Source organism: Oxyura jamaicensis, chromosome 21 (assembly GCF_011077185.1).
Source record: "Oxyura jamaicensis isolate SHBP4307 breed ruddy duck chromosome 21, BPBGC_Ojam_1.0, whole genome shotgun sequence".
Taxonomy (NCBI): domain Eukaryota; kingdom Metazoa; phylum Chordata; class Aves; order Anseriformes; family Anatidae; genus Oxyura; species Oxyura jamaicensis.
In genome coordinates this window covers 588,490-611,693 of record NC_048913.1, presented here as the reverse complement: position 1 = coordinate 611,693, position 23,204 = coordinate 588,490, and the positions used below count along the sequence as shown (strand labels likewise).

Genomic DNA, 23,204 nt, shown 5'->3' with positions numbered 1-23,204 from the left:
GCTGCATCCTACTCAACACAAAATGAGTATCACTCTTGACCATATACGTCAGGCAGTGACAAGACATGAAAAAGGAAATTCTGGTGGCAAGTCCTGTTCAGTTCAGCTAGCTACAGATACGATCAATCAAAAGAGGTCAAGAAGCAGGATATGACATGGGGTGCAGTAACATTTATACCATTTGCAACCCTTGATTTTCAGAGTTTATTTTCAATACTGTCCTAAAGATGCAAAGGGAACATTGGCTAGATTTCAGCTGAGTATAATTTATTTCATATTTTACATTTAATATCAGATCAACAGAACATTGATCATAAGTGAAATAAAAATCTACAGCAGAAGCTGGTCACAACTGAAGAGTTTTGTTTTGTTTTTATTTTAAAAAGTGAACACCACTTAATTGTATGAACTTGCTTGGGAGTGGGGGCATCTCTTGCAGACCAGCTCAAGTAAGCCTGTTTTTGGAAATCTAACTCTCGTTACAGTTACTTGCAGCAGGGCATTTAAGATCAGGACTTGAGCAAAGAGAACCATGGTCAAAAAGAAAAAGGGACCAGGTACATGTCAGGAAATGATTTATGGTAATAATTGTCAAGAGCAGCAATGCACTGCCAAGATACTTTTTTTTCCTGTCTCACGCATGTAAGCCACGAAGGCTGCTCTAGGACTCACCAAGAGCAGAACTGTGACTCAGACACAATTATTCCTTTTCTCTGTAACCAACCGCCCCTGCCCCCAAACTTTGGCAGTGTTGACATACACAGCATTTAGTAGCTACTAAAGGGCTCCCATTTCTATTTGCTGTCACTAGGACAGTCCTGTCACTAGGACAGGACTGCAGGTAAACCACCAGCATGGCTTCCATGTAAGACTAGCCCAGCCAATTTATGTCACAACTGATGCTGTTTTAGAAGAAAGCTGAACTTTATTTTTTCAGCTCTTTACCCCATTTGGCTTCTCTACTCAATTTGGTCTGGTTTACTTTTGTAAATTACATTCCTGTTTTTCCTAGAAATAAATTACACAAATTGTCCTTCTCCCCAGTTTACTTTCCTACTTTCCTGGAAACCTTGACAGGACATGGTTCTAGGTGGCAGAAGAAGAGTTAATAAGACAATTATACCTAGTGTCCTTGTCCAGTATAGCAGTGTTTGAAGTGAGCAGCTGAATGGATTCATACGGAAAAGATCCATGTTACTACAAAAAGCAAAGAGCTTCATTCCAAACATACTTGTTCTTAACAAGTACATTTCAAATACAGAATTGGGATGGAAAACAAATTCCATCCTCTTTCCAACAACAGGATTTACACAAAAGACTGGAGGTGGCCTTAACTTAGAGAACTTAACTTTTCCTCAGGAGTAGAAAAAGTTATGTTACCTACCCCAGTACGCATGTGGGGAAGCGAGAACAAGTCTTCTTCCTTGTTCAGTGCAGGAAGATACATGTGAGAATGCACAAATGGATTGTGGCTAAATTGCAACTGGAAAGATGGCTTCATGATGGGTGGTGCTCAGTGCCCGCTCACACAACCTCAGCAGAAAGCACTGCGCATTCAGAGTCATGTCGCTTTATTGGTTATTGAGCCACAATTCAGAGAAGTATTGCCTTGGAGTCACCTTGAGAAGCACGTTCTCTCATTTTTTCCTCCTAACATAATTGGTAGGCCACCACCTGCTATATAGATAGTAAAAATAAAAATGTCTCTGTTTGAACTTGTAGCATCTGGGGGAAGGTTTTGCAATTTCCGTTGACCCAGGTACCGTAACAGAAGTGCACACTCTCACCAGATTAGCCGTCTGCATCGATTCTGTGAGCTGTTGGATGAGAACAGTGAATGGATACATGCCACTTTCTAGAGACATCCTAGCTTGACCTTAACTACTGTATCATGGACATTCCTGGTCACCGATTAAGCATGATTCATTTATATGTCCACTGTACTTATCAAAAGTTTGTAAATTGGTTATGCTTCTGTAATTGGGCCAACGAAGCAGTCTAGAGTTAACAGAGGTTTGTGCCATTTAGCTGACTGCCCAGGCCTACAATGGTACCAGTAAAACATGTCACTAGTAGATGATGTCTCACAAAGTGATTCTGGCAGAGAAAACATTTTGGCACACAGATAAACGTGGATGAGGAAGAAATCTTGTGCAGGCCTCCAACCTGCCTTCATACATTCAAGTTAGTCCTGAAAGGGTAACCCAGTGTAATGTGAATTGCCTAACAGGGATACCAGCAGCTGGAGGAAGTCTCTGCTTCTAACTCAGGTTGGATATCTAAGGTTAGATGGTATAAACGGTAGGTCTTTTATGGTCCTACTCCAGAGGCATATTATGGATCAGTCCATTTCAGTAAGCCCAGTTCACCTGATAAGCACTCTGGGAAGAGCAATGCTCTATGTCCCACCACTCACTAACCCATGGGAGATGATAACTCCAGCATGCCAGGAGGAAAACCTTCAGCTGACATATCCCAAGCAGCAGCAGAACAGCAACACTGCCACCAGATCTTAGACTGGAAGGCAGCACACTGCTTTGCCTTGCAAATCTGAGGCAATCCTTTACTGGGTCCTGAAGGAAGGAGCTACTTACATTGCTTTGGTATCCTAAGGGCCTCATTGTCAGCTGACATCACTTGGTGCAGAACTCCCCGGAACTGATATAGCACTTTCAAACTCTTCTCCTCACCCACGCAGGGATCATAGAAACCTGGAAGCCCAGCCTTTAAACACAGAAGGACAGACTGAGCATCAGGGAATGGACTTCTGCAGATCTTCAACTGACCAAAACCTTTTACTAGTGACAAAACTAGGAGTCATAAAAAGAACAAAGCTTTGTTGGCAATGAGATGACAACCTAAGAAATTACCTCCCCAGTGGCAAGTTCTAAATGAAGAAAAGAGTGCATCAGGGGGTCAGGAAGTTGCTGGTGTACAGCCCCAGAATCTCTAACACACGCTGTCCCACACTGTGAACACTGAGACACTGTTTCTTTGACATTGGAAATGCTCAGAGAAACAGAATTTCCTAGAGGTTCATAACACTTGTACAGAAGTGGCTTCTGTAAATTGATCTAGAGTCACTAGCTTCAAACACACTGGAGAAACTCCCTTGTAGGACAACATACAGTCCAATCAAAATTCTGAGTCACACACCTGAGCACCTGATTATATGCTTTGACATTGGAGCTACGTACCTTGGATGCCTCTGTAAGGATGAGTTTAGAGTCCTTCACCAAGCACTGCAGGGGCACAGTCACATCTATTACTTTCACCTTCTCATTCTTCCGGCTGTTGTCATTAACAAACTTCCCATACCAGGCATTCACTACAATCAGACCTGCATTTCACATGAAACCACAGAAGCGATGAAAGGCTTGCCACCAACAGCTGTGCAGACACTAATGAAAAGAACATCCAGCATTTTCTATCTTTTTTTCTTTCAGTGATATTTAAATCCTCCTTGCCTGGACACGTTTCTCAAGACAGAAGAACATTTATTCTTGGGTGTTTGTTAGCAGTCTTCAGCAACAGGACAGAATGACATGATTTAAATGTCACCCTGATATGACAGTCCAAGTGAATGTCACTCAACCCACTTTGGAAGACTATCTTGGAAATTGCTAGCGAACATCAGAACTCAGATTTCCATTATGATCCAAGAGTAAGCTTTATAGATTAGAGATCAGCGGAACCCAAACTTCATACTTTCACGCATTCTTATACATAACCTCACTTTTGCGGAGAGATGAATACAAACTGTTGTCTACATGCTATTGATCCATCACATAATCTGCCCCAGGACAACATTCAGTGCATCCCTAAGCTTTGACACCAGATACTGAATCACAGTGGGCCTTTCCCAATACGTGCACAACAGCAATTATACCATGCTTCATGCCTCCCTTAACCACCCCACAGTTGTATTGTTCCTTCCTCTCTCCAACTTCATGGAACAAGTAAGAGGTTTTAATCTTTACCCATTCTGGCTTCCTCTGCTTCAATTATCCTCCGGACAGACTCTTGCATTAACCGTACCTGTCAAAATACAAGGGACAGAGTAAAAATCAAGCAGTGTCAGACACTGGGTCCCAAGGGGACAAGCCAAGTAAAAACAGCTTCCTCCAACTAACAGGGCTTAGTTATGGGAAAGACTTACTGCAGCTTCTGCCTCCTGCTTCTTCTGAAGGATGTCGCTGGCAGTACTTTCCCTTTGCTTCTCCAGCTCTCTGGCATAAGGAAATCAACATCACATCAGGTCTACACAATGAATGGGATTCAGCCACAAAGTGGCAAATGTCTACTTACCCACCCCAATTACAACTGACCCACAATCTCACTCAAATGAGTTGGGTTTCAAGGTTCTTCCCCACCTTTCAAGATATTTTTGTAGCCTTCCAGAACTCAGTAGTATTCACGATGTAGTGTAACACAGTGCTTCAGCTGGACATTCCAACCTTTGCACCAGACTCCCAGAAGCACTTGAGCAGGACTTCCCAGCTCTGTATTTCAAACACAGTCTTGCTAGCTCACCTCTCCTTTTGTGCCCTGAGGTAGGGTTTGATGATTAGCCTGTGCATGGCAAAGTAGATAACTAGGGGTCCCACAGTGGCATAAAATACAGCACTGGGAAGCAGCTGATCTGTTAGGTGGACAGGGAAGAAGTAGGTCTGGCTAGCCCTGTTCAGCCTGGAACAAAAAAAGAACAGTGACAGATCAGAAGAAATGCAGATTTTAATGTGCTTGATGAAATATATTTTGCAGCAGCAACAACCCTCAAACAAGACGAGGTACAGACGAACACTGATCTCACAAATACAAGACAGTTGTAAACCTGAACATGGCAACAGTAAGGCAGTCAGCTGATGCAACGAAGAGCCACTGTCACGAGGTAGATCTCTCTTGTGATAACACCTGGTAATTCTTAAGTGTTTTATTAATCTTAGGAGAATTCGTTTGGTTGTTGCTTTAATCAGACAATGGGACCAACATCATCATGAAGAGAAAAGAAAATACTGATAGAGAAGGTGTATGTTCATAACCCCAGCATGGGCCTTCAAGGAAGGAGTACATCAATGTTCTTCTGAAGGTTATTGTGATATTTATTTTAGAAAACACTCTTCCTGAGACCAGTATCTCCATGTCTTTATATTTTCTGTATCCTAGCATGCCCTCTGCTGGCAACAGTTAAAAAGTGCACTATAATATATAAACCCTTGAGAATTTGGCATTTGTGAACCTCCTTGTTAATAGTATAATCATCTATATTTGTTAACGATAATTCACTAATTTGAGTATAACCTGTGCACAGTGTTGTATAAATGGAATGCAATTAAATACATTTCTTCTAATAATATCTTTGGAAATCTTCCATCCACTTACCGTAATGCTCCAAAACTTAAGCTGTATTTTCAGAGTATTTTGATGCATGCGCACAACAGTCCCCAAAGAGGTGTTTCAGGCTCAGAGTAATATGAGCTCAGCTTGTATTAGAGGTGAGGACAGTTACAACCTTTTACAGTGATAACGTCAATATACCTGTATTGCCTTAAGACTGGGACCTTCCCACCTGAATTTCTGAACTAGAATCAAGCAGGTTATGGTCAGCCTCTGCAAACAACAGTTATAATCTTGAACTGACTTGATTTTCAAAGACACTCCTTGGGGAACTCCAACACTGACAGTGGCTCCTAAAATGCTGTGTCTGGATATCTTCCTCTCTGCTCCGTACTCCACTATGGTCCCAAAGAAACCTGCCCTAGAATGGGAGAACCAAAAACTGGTAAGACAAAGAAGACTAATTTCTCTTTACTGAATTCTGTTTAGTGTAACTCCCCACCAGGTAAAACAGACAGAAAATGTATTTTGTGCACCACATGTGGGCTACAGGAAGATTCACAGTGTACCTACAAGATAAGATTAGCCTTTTCAGCTTGTAAAGTAGTTAGCAGACTACAAAAACTTCTGACTTTCTTACTGGTGATGATATGGAGGTATCAAACACACAGGTATTTTATGTTCTGTTTATCTCAAGAGACACACCGAACTAAGCCTCCAAGACACTCACTTCAGTTATTTACCAGTTATAATTAAAGAAAAGCAGATTCCAAAAGACTACATTCAATTTGTGCTGAATGTGAGGCCACACAAAAGCAGGAGATAACATCCTTCAAGCCCTGAGCAATGCAAATTTCCTCTTACACACTTACTTGAGAGAACCTTTCACTCGTGTTTGATCCTCATCCTGAAACTTATGCTGATAACTGACCATCATGAAAGAATGGGGGATTCCCAGCTGAAATACAAGACACACATTTATGAAGACATACCCTTGGCCACTTTTGAATGTTCCCTCTTTACTTCCTGTCTTATCCTTTAAGTGGCACAGCACATATAGTAATGTCTGCCACTTGTCACAGCCCACAATCTGTGCAGTCTGTGTTGACCATCCTAACCCTAATCTGAGCTGATCCACATCAGATGTCACGTTGTTGGGTACAAAGTGCTGTGCTCTGTCAAATGCAGCTGGTTACCTATGTTAAATGTTCTTAAGAGATGGTACCGACTGTTCCTTTACCCGCTATTCACAAGCCAAAATACTGCTGGAACAGAAAAGCTGAAACACTGTCTCCTGCATACAGCAGCAGGACTCTCACCTGCAACGCCACTGTGAAATGGCTGGTTTTTGTATCCCGGACGATGCTCGTGTTCATGGCTGACTGGATGCCCCACCGCCACTGTAAGTATCCCATTGTGTTCTTATCAAGGTTGCGGGCTAGAACTGTGGTGAGGCCTGGGCGGATCCCACGGGATGAAAACTGCAGAGCACAGTTTGTAGTGATGAAACTAGAAGGAACGAGAAAAGCCTCATCAGGCTCTCCAGAAGGCCTCAAATTCTCTCTTGCACATAAGCCTTGCTGAATATGCAGAGACTATCTTGCAGAGAGCATGACCCCCGAGGATTTCAGGAAAAACTCCAACGTAATTTATATTGTACTGGCCACAGTACCTCCCCAGAAGAGTATGCTCATGCCCTAGTTTACTGGTCTGTGCCATAGCACTGCAATCAACACAGCAAGCTACCTTCCAATCTTTGCCCTTCTTCCCCTATGCAGAAAAAAAATGGTCTTCTGCTTAGAACTGCTTTCCAACAAAACTAGCTTAAGAAATAGATGCTTTTTACTGGTCTGCTATAATCCAGAAGTTGTTTCTGTTTAAAAAGGGAGAAACATACCATCTTCTGTTCAGTAGGTAGCCCTTAGTATCAGTAAAGCTTCATGGAAAAGAAACACTATAGTTCCTCCTGACGTAGGAAAACAGTATGGTAACAGTAGTCTCTTAAAACAGCATTTTCACAAGAGGCTTAATAATACTTTGTAAAGTCTAAAAGCTTCTCAGTATCTGCACTAAATATAAATTTCCTACCATGAAGAAGATTTTGTATCTTTGAATTAATCATAAGACATTTTAACTCAAACAGTGCAATACAGATTTATATACAAAGAGCCTCTACTATTAGTCCTCTATTGATCTAAGAACACGTACACATTTTTCTGGCTGACTACAGCGACATCAGCTCTTCATTTTAGAATAAGCTTCTATTGATCTCTTTGTGAGATCATGTCTTGAGTACCATGATTTTATGACAAGATCAAATACAAATCTAACGAAGTAGAACAAAAACCCTCCTTAAAAAAGAAGTATTAAAATAGAATACAAGTATTTTGACTGGTACTAAAGCACTAATTGAAGTCTAAAGAAAGACATTCTTTTGTAGGATAGAAAACAAATCCAGTATTAACATGAAAATGAATTCAAGCTGTTTGCTTCCTTAGTGTGAAATATTAACCACTAAACCATTTTTGTAATATTTACCATCTTGGTGTAAGATTACGGAATATCTTCAGACCGAAGAGAGGTCCCTGAAGGTCTCCTGCTCCAAACTCCAACTGTTATAAACGCACAATGCCAAATAGTTAGAAGAAAACATCTTTTGCAAGTGACAAAGTATGTCACAAGCATCATTTACACCACAGGTGTTTTACACATTTCTGAGTATTTACTGCATATGTTAGCATCCTCTCTTTCCTGCTAGCTTTGCATTTAGAATAAGAGGTGTTTCACTGAGTAGTGTCATCATTAGTAAAACAAAGCCATTCCAGTAGCCCTACAGGCTAACTAGCACCTGGCTCTGGCTGCTCCAGCAAAAACAGAGAAAACACCCCCACCACCACAGCCCTCCAGTGGCAAACCATGAGGCCTGGCTGGTGCACTCTGAGTATGAGTCCTGGTCTTTAATGTTCATCACTTTGATGCAGATGGCCTTGCTGGTAACTGGAGAACTCTTAGGACAGCCTCACATAACTGCTGCCAGCAGTTCTGCTATTGCACAGTTTCAGTGTCTGCAAAGTGCGCCTGCTGCTTCAAACAATAGTCTGGGTGATTTCCAGGGTTGCTATTCGATGTTTATTTGGTGCTGTCCATTCTCATCAATAGAGGCAGTTCCTTGACCTGATACCTCCCTTGATAATCCTGCAGAAAGAAGTTCCTACTACATCTGCATCTCCCAAGTGGATTTGTGACATGGTTACATGTTTTTTTTTTTTTTTTTTTTTTGGCTTTTTCAGTTACCCAGCTCTTGACTACATCTACAAGCTCCTATGTTATCAACGTTACAAAAACCCAATATAAATGAAATGCCTCCAGTCCATGAATTTCCAAATGAGTGGAAAACTCCCGTTTCTCACACACTGAGGAAACAGGTTAACAGCAGCTGATGTACAAAAAGGACTTGCAGGAAGCAGATACCTGCCAGCCACAGCAGCAATGCCACAAAGCATCTCCAACAAAGCCCTGGTCTCATGCAACAGAGCTTGTGCAAAAGGAGGCACCACAGGTGATTACCTGGGACCTTTTAGCTACTTATATCATACCTGCCTGCAAGTTAAACTATTCCCCCCCATAATTTCTCCTGTGAGCAGAGCAGTGTTGTGAAACAAAGGCAGGCTATCAAGTTCCCCTAAGACGCACACTCACAGTCCCTAGGATGCTTCAGTGAAATTAGAAAGGCCCAAGAGAGAGCATAGCCAAATAGAAAGTGAAAAAAAAATAAGAAATTGGTTTGGACTTTCCTTTTACTCAAACAGGAACAGAACGTAGAAAAAATTGTCCTACTATTCTGTACAATGTTTGTTTTGATACCACTCTATAAATATTGCTGTTGCCTAGATCTCCAGGAGCTCTTTTCATAGGACATTCAAGAAAGTTTGTCAGTATTGCTATCCCTATTTTCTGAAATGGAAGCGCAGAGAAGTGAAACAAAGCTGAAATCTCCTAAAGAAGATAAAGCCTAGGTAACTAATCCAAGCAGCCTGAAATAATCTAGATACAAAAATGCATAACATGGAGTGCTCTTACCTCTCCCCATCCCTTGGCAGATGTCACCCGTCTAAGAGCAAGATTAATTGATCCACCTCCATTCCCATTCTGGGTAGAGAGGTTACCAGACAGTATTGCTGTGTCCGTGGCAGTTAGTGGTGCCTGAAAAATTGAATGTATTGTTACCAATATGATCCCAATTCACACATTTAATGCATACTCTGCAAATACACGATCAAAACTGCAGGTAAGTGCAGACTCAGACTGTAAGCACAGAGACACAGGTAACACTACAGTTGAAACCTTGTCATCCACTAAGCCCAGGTGTTCGAACCAGACACAGCCACACTTGCTCTAAATTTTGTAGTCAGAATACACCAAAACAACCAGATTATTCTTACAGTATCAGGTGCTTGTGACACTAACGTACCACCTTGTAGTCCTGACCTTAATTGCAATCCCTTCTAATCTCGCTAGCAGACTAAATTTCTTCAACTCTTTGTAACTGAGCATATACATTTTCTCTTCTTTTTCTTACCTATATCCTCAAAATCAGATGACGTGTGTGCTGTGGTCAATGAGGACAGTGTGTTTTTATATACTGAATGCAGACCTGTTTTTAATCACAATTCAGCCTCCCTGCTATCAGGGAAGTATGACCACTATAGTGTACAAACCAGTCCCAAAATTCTGTGGTTGTGCTCACACAAATGCATGTCTGAAGACTGTCAACATGCAGTCTTATAGGAACTGAGCCTCCTCCCCCCACCCACACCGGTTAATCACGTCCTCCCATGAAGAAAGATGAGAAACCCCGTGAGCAGTCTTTCACTTTCTGCTGGCTTGCACTGCATCGCCACATTATCTCAGGCCCTGACCCACACCAGACGCAGTACCTGCCTGTCCTCCTTACCTCGATGGACTGGGATATGTGCATTTTGTTTATTTCAATCTGGGGAAAGCTGCTCCCTTGCACATCTTCATATTCTTCATCATAACGATCAAAGAGGTCAGTGGCATCTATTCCAACACTAATTGTTCCCTAAGGAATAAGTGAAACAAGTACCTATTATTAACAAACATCTAACATATCCAGGCCAATTGGCTAAAGTATCTTTATAGGTGACTAGTTTAAAGATTTCTTTGGCTTTTTCTTGTTTTACAATTACATTTTCCACTCTAAAATGACAAAAATGTTTGCAGTATTCTAAAAAAGCAATATAAAACATAAAATAAACTGGATAAAAGACAAGGGTTTTTTATTTTTCAGGAGGAATGAAAGCAACCTGTAGTACCAGTGGAATTTTTTTCTGTTGTTAAATTTAACAGAAGTAGGTAGAACATTTTCACACGGAGGGTTTCTTATTCCCCCACCACTGACCTTCCCCTACCACTCTGTCAATATTTTAAAGTTAAATCAATGTACTTCAGAAATTAATCTTCTTCAATGGAACTTAGCCAGAAATTCTCTAAATGCTTTCTTCTTATGAATTATCTCAAAAAAACCTTTGCATCATTCACTTGCAATTGAGCTTGTCAGTCAAACATTTCATTTTCTTTTCCCTAGCTTGTATCTCATAATCAGAAGAAAAGTTTGACAGACTTCTAGCAAGTGGTAAATATTTCATTTCTCATGCCACAGAAATAATGCCTAAAGCTTATTCCTACAAAAACTAGGCCACAGCTAAATAGTCTGTCTACCTGCTGCTGTGTTCACTCATGCTAACTGCAAGAGTGGGTTTATTTGAAAAGAGCATGATTAGATCCTTGTCTGGGTCATATAACTTCAAGGGGCTTTTGAAAACTTCCCTATAGACCAATTAAACAGCATTACAGCTCATATAAAATGTACCAGTTTAAAAACAAACAAACAAAAAAACAAAAAACAAAACAAAAAAAACCACCCTACGCAGAAGCATAGAATTAACTCTGAGCCATTTGTATGAACAACACTCAGTAGCTGGGTAGGTACAAAAAACATTCACACAGAGTCTAAGTACGGATAGAATAAATTCTTATTTCAGTAAGATAATTTTTCCATGCTCACTCCATTCTAATAAAATCCTGAACCTTAAAAAAAAAGGAAGAATTGCAGAGCTTGTCAGGACTCAGAACTTCTGTTTGGTTTGGCTCCCAACTATTTATTTACTGTGGTGATTCCTGACCTCTTCTAAATGTCTATTTTCTGATTGCTTGCACAGAAAACAAAAATATATATATTTACATAGAAAGTGCAATTATTTTCAGGAGAAATCTGGAGTAAGAGCTGCACCCCATTTTTTTTTTTTAATAATTTATTCTAGAAAGGCTGTTGAATTTCAAATCAATTATGCTTATCTTTCTGTTTGTGGTGAGAAGGTCCTGCCATTTATGCAGGACACTACTTGTCAGGCATGAGCTGCAAAGTCACCTTCAAGTGATCTGCTTTCCAAACGCTACAAGTTCTTCAGTTTCAGGCCTCTCATATGTTGTGTTGTTCCTTGAAACAAGGCCAAAGTAACAGTGGAGCAAGGCAAAACTGCCAACTGCCTAGGAAGCTGCGCAGCCCTGTGCTGCTGCTCCAACCGTCTGGAAAGTAACTGAGGAAAATAGCCAAAGAGAAATAAAAAGTGCCTACTTCACTCAATGAAATTTCAATAAATGCACTCCAGAGTGACTGCTCAAACATGTTTAAATAAAGGTGAATGTTTATTTTAACAAAGCAGAGAACAATTGACATTTTTTCTGATGCTATTCATTTCAAAGAAATATAAAACCCAAGATCTTCATAGCAGATGCAGGACAGAAAGGTTTTCCACTTGGAGTGCCACATTCAGTGAGGAACCTCTGCCAGATCTTTAAATTCCAAGTCAAATGTTCTTAAACAAAGCTTATCAAACTAAGTAGCAAGCATGTTGAATTTGAGTGGCATTTTTTTTTTTTTAAAAAAAATCACTTCAGATCAGAATATAAGCAGCAGTAAAGGTTTCCTAGGTATTTGCACTAAAAAAATGGAAAATATTTTTAGAGCAATATGTTTATTGTACTGCAATGCTTGTGCTCTGTTAATATGTACAAAGTTGTAAACATTACTGACATTCACTGCACCTCATTTCTTTCAATCATACTCAAAATTTTATGATTTCTGTTTTCACACCAATGAATTCTAAAACAAGTATTCCTTTCAATGAAAATGGAGAAGTCAAAAGGAAAACATCTGGACCTATTCATGAAAATCTGCAAGATTAATTCAGAGGAAAGGAGCATCTCAGTCTCCTCCTTCTTGGTGTCCCTCCCTCAGCCTCAGCAGAACCTCTATTTAGTTTCTTTTTGCCGAAGTGAGCAGTGAACTCCATGCAGGTATTTTACCTCCTGCCAAGCAGGTGAAGTCACCCTCAGAGATCTATAGATCCTGGCAAGGAAACTGGCTCACATACAAGTACAGGAAAAGCAGCAGATGGTAATGTTAAAAATATTCCCTGAGAACGACAGCACCCCCTATGCCACCGGATAATAGAGAGGGGAGTGCTGCTACTTGCAATTCCCCATCAGCCACCTGCTCAGACCATCAGAAAAGGAAAAACACTTCCCAAAGTAAGAGCAGCAGGGAAAAGCTGTAAAGCTCTGCTCAGAAGTTGGCTGTGCACACTCAGCACCATGCTGCAAAGTACACCAGCTCAGCAGGGCGGGAAGTCGGTAACAGCACTACAGAACCATCATGTTATCTGGTATCACCTTTTAAAACCACCTTTATTTAACATTCCTGCAAATATGAAACACTTGCTATCGATGAAATTAAGAGACATGCCAGAGAGGAATATCCTCCATCCTCATCTTTTTTCTAATGGATTTACCTTCTGAAAGGTGACATATGGAAGCAAGGCTAAGCCTTCAGGGACCTACATTTCTCAAATGTTGGCCTTCCACAGCAGGAAAATAATGGGATTTAGTTTCTCCAAACAGGAAGCTGGTACCATTTTATAGAACTAACAAAATGTTGGAAATTAAAAAAAAAAATTCATGCTCATGTATGAAATGATCACAGCTGTGCTACCTAATTCCACGGGAACACTGCCTGGAGAGACATTTCTATAGGATGCCAACCAGCAATTGCTGTAAACACCCAGATGGCTAATTTTATCACAGGACACCGAGACTGAGTCTTACAACCCAGCTCTGCTTTTTACTGCTCACAGCCGCGGCAAAATGCCCAGATAAAATGTCACATTCCTGAAGTCACAGGATTATGCGGAGATTACCATGCCCTTTCTGCCAATATCTTTCTGACCCCAATCACCCTCATCTCCAACAGAGACATTTTGACTGGCCCCATTTTGTGGCATCAAGAAATCTCTTCCTGCCCGGAATAATGTTGTCAAGTCAGATTTACGTATCACCTTATGCTTATTTACCCTTCCAGTACAAGCAAGTTCTTCATATGTGTACATTAATCGCAACGGCTGGGACATCTGTATTAGTCAATTTGACCAGCACACATTCAAAGCCTGTGCCAAGAGGAGTATCTCAGAACATTACAGGTCTTCTCAGATGGACATTTTTCTGATACAATCCTAAATAGAAATGTACTCACACTTATGTCCACTGAGAAAACGCTCTGATTTTAAACTGCTGGCTGTGAAAACAGCAGCAACCTTCAAATCCAACATGAGTAGTAGTCAATCAACTGGTAATTTGTTTCTTGGGTTCCTCAAGTTACTCTGCAACACTTTACAGGTCCATGCACAAACACAGTGACACAGGACACCTCCTCTTTCAAAGACACCAAAACAATATAGCCACCTGTGCTTGAGTGCTTCAGGATGTAGAATCTGTGTTGACTGCAAGCTTCCAGTTAGACCTCTGGAGATACCCATTCTTCTATCAAGAATATAAGCATTTATAAATAAAACAAAATTTGCTGTCTCATCATAATTCATTTTTCTGTGACAAAGAAAGTTTCTTTGTCTATGTAAATATCTGCACAGTTATCTCAGGGTAAGAGAGAGGAAAATTAAGGCTCCCCACCATATTTCTATCCTACATGAAAGAAACAGATTTCTAACAGGGGTTTCAAAAAATAAGCAATAAAATGGTTCCTGATAGTTTAAGGAAAAAAGAGGTGGGGGGGAAGAGAGAAAGAAAGAAAAATATATAGATGACAGGTAGACTAAAGTCTAAATACACTAGGTGAATTTAGATGCAACTCTCAGATAATGTTATTCACTGCCTGAGAACCAAGATTTTCCTGATTCAACAAGCTTTGAAACCTCACTCACTGGGAATCCTGACAGAACCTGGGTTTGCCTACATGAAGCCAAGAGCCTGCGAGGCCATTACTATTCTAAACTATTGCAGTACTCAAGTCCCAGCAGGTGACAGAGGAAGCAGTGGTCGATCATCGTTTCCATATTTCTCTGTCATTCCAATGCTACCACAAGCAGATCATCCTCATCACAGGAGTCTTGATCATCCCTAAACAGCCAAGACTCAGCTGTGAGGTGGGTCATTTAGGGTCACTTTATTGCTGCTTAAAGACTGAGAGATGAGAATGGAATATTCAATGATTCTCTTTGTAAAAGCGTAATAAAACTTTCCTAAAACATTAACTGAAACTGGCAAGATCCCAATCCTGATCAGGTTGATTTTGCTCACTGTGCTGCAAGTGCTCACAGTGAGCAGGAGGAGTTCCACTACCCATCTGGTTTGGTAGCTGCCTCATACTTTTTGTTGGTTTCAAGGCTGCATTTGAATATTTGCCCACATTGTTGTGATGCTACAGCAGTGTTGAAGGGAAAAAAAAAACTATCAGGTTTAACTGCAGGGTTTCATTTGGGATATTTGGAAAGAATTCATAAGAATTTCAGTGTAAGGAATGTTTTCTTAAAAGTGCTGAAAGAGATATTTTACTCTGAAATTTACCAACAGAACAAAAAAGGTAAGAAGAAATATTGTTCAAAGATTTATCTTTTTTCCCCACATTTTCCAAAGAAATCACACGTTCAAAAAAGGAAAAGTAATGCACTAAGTGTGGAAACCAAAGGGGATATTTACCATAGCCCTTCACTGAACCCTTGCATATTCCTAAAGATTTAAGGATTCACTGTTGAGACTGGGATGAAGTCTTTGCTTACCTTTGGATTAGTTCGCTGCTGTAGTCTTCTCTCTTCCCTCTCTCTCTGCAAACGCTCAAATTCCTCTCTGATTTCAGCTGGAGTTCTCTTCCTTTCCACAACCTGTTTAAAAAGAATTTGAAAACACAAAAGATTACCAGAGAGAGAATGTGCAGGGTGTTTCTGCTGATGGAAATGAGGTCCACCAACCTGGGTACACTCCAATACTTTGTCCCTGATGCTGCACAAGTTTTAATGATCAGAGTTTGGAACCAAACACCTGGGCCAGATCAAATGGCAAGCAAGAGAGTAAAACACATGCTTTGGGAGAAGTAAAATGGCCTTGTTCTTTCTACTCTCTTAGCAAGGAGGTTTCAGACCACAGGCAGAAGACACTGTGGTACAGCCCTTGCCAACAGCTATCTGTTAACTTCTCTACTAGGTGTAGCAATGAAAATGACTGAACACCTAGCGTGGGGTAAACTGATGGACTGCTTTGTGATTTTAGGCTATGGTGATTCACATCTATTTACCTTACATGTCTCAGGGAATTAGGGTTTTAAAAAGGTATGGCTCTAGGATAGAAAAAGTATTACATCTGGATTTTCAAAATAAGATTAAATCTGCAATGAACAGCTTAAAATGTCTGTTGCATGCTGCCATTGCTCCACGTGTCTTGCTACTAACCCCAGCCTTGATCTTGGTAGTGACTTTACCCAATATAATATGATTTTACAGTAAACAGTGTAATTTAACTAAGAGTTACAGTGGGGACTTAACAGGAAAGCCAGGAACGGATAAGATCTTTTCCATAGCACTCTATAGCTGTTCCCTCCCAGCAAGACAGGAAAAAAAAACAATCAAACCCATAGGCTAACTGGTATGGAAAAAAAAGTTTCAGATGAAAAAGAAACGCCTAGCTGGACAATACTGATACATTTGTCTCAGACAAAGATGTTGCCCGTCATGGTAACATCCTATTAGAGAACTCAATGTCAGATTTATTGTTCTTTTGTCAAGTAAAAAAAAAAAAAAAAAAAAAAAAAAAAAAGGCAAGTATTCTTTGAAAACCCATCATGGTGTTCCAGGGAGGGAGCAGGGAGAAAGAGAGAAAGAAAATTAAGAATGCCTTCCAGCAGACAGGCATTTTTTAACATCAAGGTGTCAGTGCAGCTCAATATAACAAGAATTTCAGATAAACCTAGGTTTAGTCAATTCCACTGGCCATGAAGTGCTAAATTTCTCTTACCTCCCATCCTTCCATCTCCAGTCCTCTCCTCCCATATATGTCATAGATGGCTCTGGTCTGTGGATCACTAAGCACTGCAAATTAAAATCGAAAGAGGCAAGAACTCAGTTTTTGGTCTTCTCAAAGTTCAGGCCAACACACTTGTGTTATTTAAACACAAATTCTGAAAACTTGTTCTACAGGTGTGTCCAACTTTTACATTAACTACCTTTAACATTTTCACGTGCTATAGTAAGAGGACACACTGACCACCTCCCTCCAACTTCGTTTTTTTCATACTTCCAAAACATACATTTAAAAGAACATGAAAGAGACATGCAGACTAACTGAATATGCAACGAGGGTTTTTAATTTTGCTTTTTTAACTTAAGGGTAACATAAACCCTCTCACAATCAATGGGATTACTAGCAACCCAGTGACAGCAGTCCCTGGAAACTTCCTAAAGGGGAATAACATCTACCGCCAACTAATGTTCAAAGCCTGCTCCTTGCTAACTGGCTCCTTGTCTTCAACCTCCCTCACCATCCCCACTCATTGATCCTTTCCCACCCGCTCCCAACACATGGAACATGCCAAGCACCAACAAAGCAATTTCCAGGACAGAATTCAAGCCTCATGAGATATCAACTACAGGATAATTGGACAAATGCATGTAGAATTCAAACCTCCCAGAAAGTCACTCAATACAACAGAGGAGATGAAGTATACCAGTAGACTGCAGAACAATTACTATGGAAAAAGACTGTACACAGAATTAAGAAGAATCTCTAAGGCATATTGTAATGTACAAACTCTCCTACCAGACTCTTCATTCAAACAAACAAAAAACCAACCACAGTATTTTTCTGACAGGGTTCCAAGACAAACTTTATCATTAGCATTTATTTCTTTTCACTGTGTAGGAACTGATGAGTCTTCAGGGAGCTGGATGCCTTTATTAGGGAAAAGAAGTCTTATACTAGTAAATCAAGTTTCGATCTCAACTACATGAAGATTATTGAACTTGCTAAATGTCATAGGTAGATACTATTTTTCATGAATTCTGATGAAAGAAAACTGTTATGGGATATTAAGAGATGCAAGAGGAAGGGAAAAAATAGGCAGAAGGTGAGGTGGATTATTTATCTGACGTTAATATTATTCTTTTAAAATTTTATGCAGACATTTGGTACTAGACAAGCTACAATTTACACACATGGCAACAAAGCCAAGCAAGGCCATGTATTTCAATGGGAAAATTGAATATAAGTAGACCTATTCACCACAGAATGACAGTGCTCTCACAAGTCGAATTACAATGCAATTAAAAAAAAATTATTGAAGTGTCCTGAGATTTTGTTCTTCATGGCTATGACATAAAACCTTCAATATTCTTTCCAGTAAAGTTTCTGTATGTTTTAATGCCTTGCTAGGGACAATGTAAATGACTCCACCCATGCTCAATTTCAACTGGAAGAAACAAATGCTTATCACTCAGAAAACTCAAGAGAGTAAAAAAAAAGTTTAGCTCATTTTTGAGAGCTAATAGAGGAATAGTTATATACCTTTATTAGAGGAAGAGTTATATACCTTTATTCATTTTGCTTTAGCTTCTGTTTAGGTTGTGCCACTAAGCACTTAGCAGTAATTTCTTAATGCGGAAGAGTCCTACCAGCTTCTAATCAGTCTGCATCCCAGCTGCTTCTTATTGCATTTCTAAAATTAGCTGCAAGCTAATTCTAATGACCCATTTCATTGTGCCTCAGGTATGCTATCTATTACTTTGGTAACATCAGGATTTACATAAATGTTGTCTTAATTCAGAATATTTTTAAAGGGCTTTGACATTCTTGGATGAAAAAAAAAATCTAACTACTTGTCTATACTTTGTCCTCATCTCAGTCTTAGAATATGGAAGAACCTGCTGAAAGACAACGGAGACCTTAATCACTTGCTTTGCGACAGAAACATAGGATGTATTAGTTCAAAAGTAAAAGCTGAAATTGTCTTTCTGTTTGACAATTTTCAGCTCTCAGTCTCTGGGGGAGTCTTTTTAGAAGTCAGGGAAGTGTTGAAAAGATTATTTACAATATGCAGGAGATAAGACAAGAGGGAATGGCTTCAAGTTGCACCAGGGGAAGTGCAGGGTAGATATTAGGAAAATTTATTCTCAGAAAGAGTAGTCAGGCATTGGAGCAGGATGCCCAGGGAAGTGGTGGAGTCACCATCCCTGGAGGTGTTTAAGGCTGGATGCTGTACTCAGGGACATGGTTTAGTGGGCAATATTGGTGGCAGAGGGATGGTTGGAGTAAGTGATCTCAGAGGTCTGTTCCAACCTTAATGATTCTATGATCTTGTTCAGTGCAGAATTTATACTGCATTTGCTCCTCTGATTTACGGGACAGAAACGGGGACTAAAAAATTACTAAGTATCAGGAAATGTTATTACTATTTTGTAATAATATTTGCTTGTGCTCCAGAAAGCCCCTGACCTTCATAAGCTTGGTGAACAAGGTTAAACAGCCGCTCAGCTTGTGTTTTCAGCTCTGGGTCTCTGTGCTTGTCTGGATGGTAAAGCATACACAAACGGCGGTAGGCAGCTTTTAGTTCTTCCTGAGAGGCCTGCAAAAAGCAATAAAAATGAATTTAAATACAACCAAGGCTAATTAAAAAAGACCATTCTCAAAATCAGCCTTAGAAGTCCAACAGCTATTACATTCCATTACTTTTGCTTACACAAGATCTAGAATGGACTTCTGTTTCATCGTAGGACACACTGCTTACTTAAGTTTACAAAATGTTCAGTATTTTCCAAGCTATTTACAACATGACAAGTAGCAGCTCATCAAGGTACACCTAGATTAAAAAAAAAAGTTAGGTAAAACCCAAGCAAATAAAAAACAGAATCTGTATTCATATGTTATTTTTATTACACAACTGCTATCTCCACAATTCAGTTCAGAAGAGAAGAAAAACAAAGTCACCTCAAAGTCAAACTCACCTTGGTCACTTAAATACAGAGCTTTATATCAAATTCTACTATTTTAATCCTAAACTTTCAAGCATATCAAACTATTAAAAAACATAACAACTATCAAAAACCGTTGACTTTCCACAACTGTAAAGAAAATTAAATCTGTAACTTTATATTCTTCCCATCACTGCTATGCTCCCTAGCATTTACTTTCCTATACAGCAAGGACACTCTTGTGCTGTGAGAATCATGTCCCCTCAAAAGTTCACTCACCTGCCATAGACGGATGAACAGAAGAGCAGTAAGTCACTAAATGTATCAAGAAAAAAAATAGTGCTCAAAACTACCCTGGAATTTTAGATGGCATCTGGCCTCATTCCAAAGACATTTGGTGAATAGAGATTTTGGATGGCTCTTTCAGAATCAATGGAATAATAAAACATGCCTTCCTTTATAATCTCCCAGGAGACAATCTCAGAGCATTTTTTTTTTTTTTTTTTTTTTTTTTTACACGCTAGAGAGTCCTGGTAACTTCCCCTTCCTCACCTTGTTCCTTGTATTTCAGCCACTATCTATTCCTTGAAAGCTGATTAACACACATTTAGAAATGTAGTTACCAAAATCAACTGGAACTTCCCTGAAAGGCCCGGTTAGCAAATGCAGCTCCCAGGACTTCAGAGAGGTTCGTACTGGCCAGTTAGGAAACTGTCCATGCAAGAATCGATTCCTGGGGCACTTACTGCAGAGCAGCAGGAAGCAGAGTACCACTTCTCTACACCAGGGGAAACATTCAGAGTAAAAAAACTGGAACAACATCGCCGTTATTTGCTGGCCTCCTTCAACCAAATGCAATCACCCTTTTATTACAGGGAGGGATTTTAATGGATAGGAATACGACATTAGCAAGTGATAAAGGGGCACCAAGAAAACATCTTCTGAAAACGGATTTTAAAAACACAAGTTCGACCTACTCTTAATGACTGAAGCTTTCACAGTTTCCGAGCTTTCACTTTGGAACCGAGGACTATGAAAGTTTGTTTCCTGCAGTACCATCTATCTTCTGACTTGTGGCAAGGAGAGTGAGGATTTCCATTTGAATAAATGCATTCATCTGCATACCAAAACTACAAGCCCATTCAGTTTTTAGGACACCTTAGAATAGATGATTTCTTTGCACATTTGTACTACTTAATGGTATTTCTTCTAAGTGATAGAGCAAAAGTAAACCTGCTAAATTTGCCAGTACCAAGACAGAAAGGTAGCTACAGCCCAGCTACCTTCTTTTTACTACCGTGTGCTTCTTGGACATTGAATTTAAACTAGATTGAAAAGGTAGGGGAATACAAAGCTCTAAAATGACATTCGTTAATCAAATTAATGATAAATAGCTTAATGTGCTATTGATTATGTAATAGAAATGAGCAGTTTCATTCTTCATAAATGCCATGTTCAATAAAATGTTAGATTGGGCCTTTCATCACCACTGAATAGATTGGGTCATTGGTTCAATATTTCATGAGCGATAAGCTCTCAGAAACCACTAAAGAAATACTGACATCATTTCAAATTGCACTGAAACGCGTAAGTCAGTAATAATCATATGCAAGTTCCATTTTTAATTTTGCCTGGAATTTTGTTAATAAAAGGCGCACCATTTCCCTGCTTGGAGCTTAAACAACTTCACTCAGAGTTTCAAGCACGCCACCACATTTTTACTGGACCGAAATCCATAAAAGATTAAACACATACACACATTAGAAAATTGCTGCTCAGCAGGCTTACTCTCCTTACCACAGCTGCAAAGTTCTGTGGTTAACTCTTACGTTAAGCTTAGCTGTTCCATCACACAAAATTCACTCAGCAGACACGAATCATAAAATGGCCTGGGTTGGAAAGGACCCTAAAGATCACCTGCTCCCAACCCTCTGCTCACTGCACACCAACACTATGCAGGACAGCACTACTGAATTTAATTATCATGTGGTAATTAACAAACCAGCTACTACTCTCAAGTGAAATTACCCCTTCAAAGACCTTTTTTAACTTGGTTTCCAGCTCCCTGTTGCACCAAACCTGAATTCTCCGGTATCTGTTGAAGAGCTTAAAGTCTAGCTAAGTTAACTATTAAGCCCTCACTGTTAACCTCCCTGGCTGTCACAACGGCCGCGTGCTTCCCATCTTATTCTTAACCTTTACATCTGTGCACTGATGACAGTTGGGAGCATGAATTATAAAAGCTGTCGAGTGGTGTAAAAACTCAACCCGTTGATTTTAACAAGAGCCATACAGAAACTCTCCAGAAAAGAACTTATCAACTCATACAAGTCTGTATGTGGAAAAAGAAACTGAGGCATATTGATCCTCTTGTTTGCGGCAAAAATATGTTTCTGACTTGGAAATGTTTGGGAAGTACAGTTCATGCAGTACTAATTAAAATAAGAAAGAACAGAAAGCCAAAAAGTTGTGTATTTTCTGCATATACACAGAGGTAGGTTTAAGACCAAGCTATTGCATGTCCCCCCCAAAAATCAGCAAAAAGAACTTAATTCAACGAATGACTACCTCATCTTTCACTTCCGTGCGCTGTCCTGTGTACTGGAAACACAACAAGCAGTCCTGTGATTCCACTGTGATTTGTAAAATGCTAAATCGATTGCAATATTATAGCAACAAGAAAGGGAGCTTAAAAAAACCTTTCTTCGCTGTACGTAATTCGTGTTTCCGGCATTCTTTATGATCCTCACGGATTCCTGGCGATGGTCACCCGCATGCTTATTGCTCCCTACGCGCTCCCTGTCCGTGTAAGAACTGCTTCTTCCAGTTGTTTCCTGCTCCGAACGCATCCCGAGCCAGGACCGCGCCGATGCCCGTGGTACCCCCCGAGGGCTCTGCGCAGCGCCAGCCGCGGCCTGGGCCGGTTCCAAACGAGCAAGAGCAGAGCCACGTTCTCGGGAAGCGCCGCTCCCGAACCCACCGCCCACGAGCGCTTCCAGGCAGCGCCCCCAAGGCTCCCCGAGGCCCCCGCACCACGTTCGGGACCCGAACCAGCCCGCCGAGCCGCACACGGTCACAGCGTACCCAGGGCTCGGGACGGGCAGAAATTACCACAGCCAGCACCCTCCGCCCCCCGGCCCCGAGCTGCCCGCCGCCTCCAGCCCTGCTCGGAGGAGGAGGAGGCGGAGGAAGGCCGGGTAGGCCAGGTCAGGCCCAGCCCGAGCCGAGCCGAGCCGCGCTCCCTCAGCGCCTGCGCTCCCTCAGCGCCTTCCCCCCCGCCCCGCCACGGCCTCGCACCCCGCGGAGGACGCGCTCAGGAGGCCGAGGCCGAGCCCGAGCCCCAGCCCCGCCACCCGCCCGCTCCCGCCCGCGGCCCGCCGCCGCTCACCTCGCGCCGCACGTTGAGCAGCGCGTAGTAGTCCTCGTTGTCCGGCGCCTCCTCCGCCAAGGCCGCCGCCATCTTGCCGACCTCTCACCCCGCCGCGCCGGCCGCGGCCCCGCCCCCACAGCGCCCCCCGGCGGCCCGGCGGGGCGGTGCCG

At 41.0% G+C, this 23,204-nt stretch overlaps 1 protein-coding gene across 1 annotated transcript; it reads right to left on the bottom strand.

Moving 5' to 3' along the window:
* Window positions 1-250: 250 nt before the first annotated feature.
* On the bottom strand, window positions 251-23,190 carry DNAJC11 (DnaJ heat shock protein family (Hsp40) member C11). The gene is made up of 16 exons (XM_035344688.1): window positions 23,053-23,190; window positions 19,189-19,318; window positions 16,717-16,790; window positions 15,489-15,590; window positions 10,292-10,420; window positions 9,418-9,540; window positions 7,876-7,949; window positions 6,657-6,846; window positions 6,210-6,295; window positions 5,642-5,758; window positions 4,534-4,689; window positions 4,160-4,229; window positions 3,981-4,038; window positions 3,198-3,340; window positions 2,595-2,724; window positions 251-1,817 (listed from the first exon to the last, which is right to left on the bottom strand). The coding sequence occupies exons 1-16, from the start codon at window positions 23,122-23,124 to the stop codon at window positions 1,792-1,794; spliced, it is 1,680 nt and encodes a 559-aa protein (XP_035200579.1). The 5' UTR covers window positions 23,125-23,190; the 3' UTR covers window positions 251-1,791.
* Window positions 23,191-23,204: the final 14 nt, after the last annotated feature.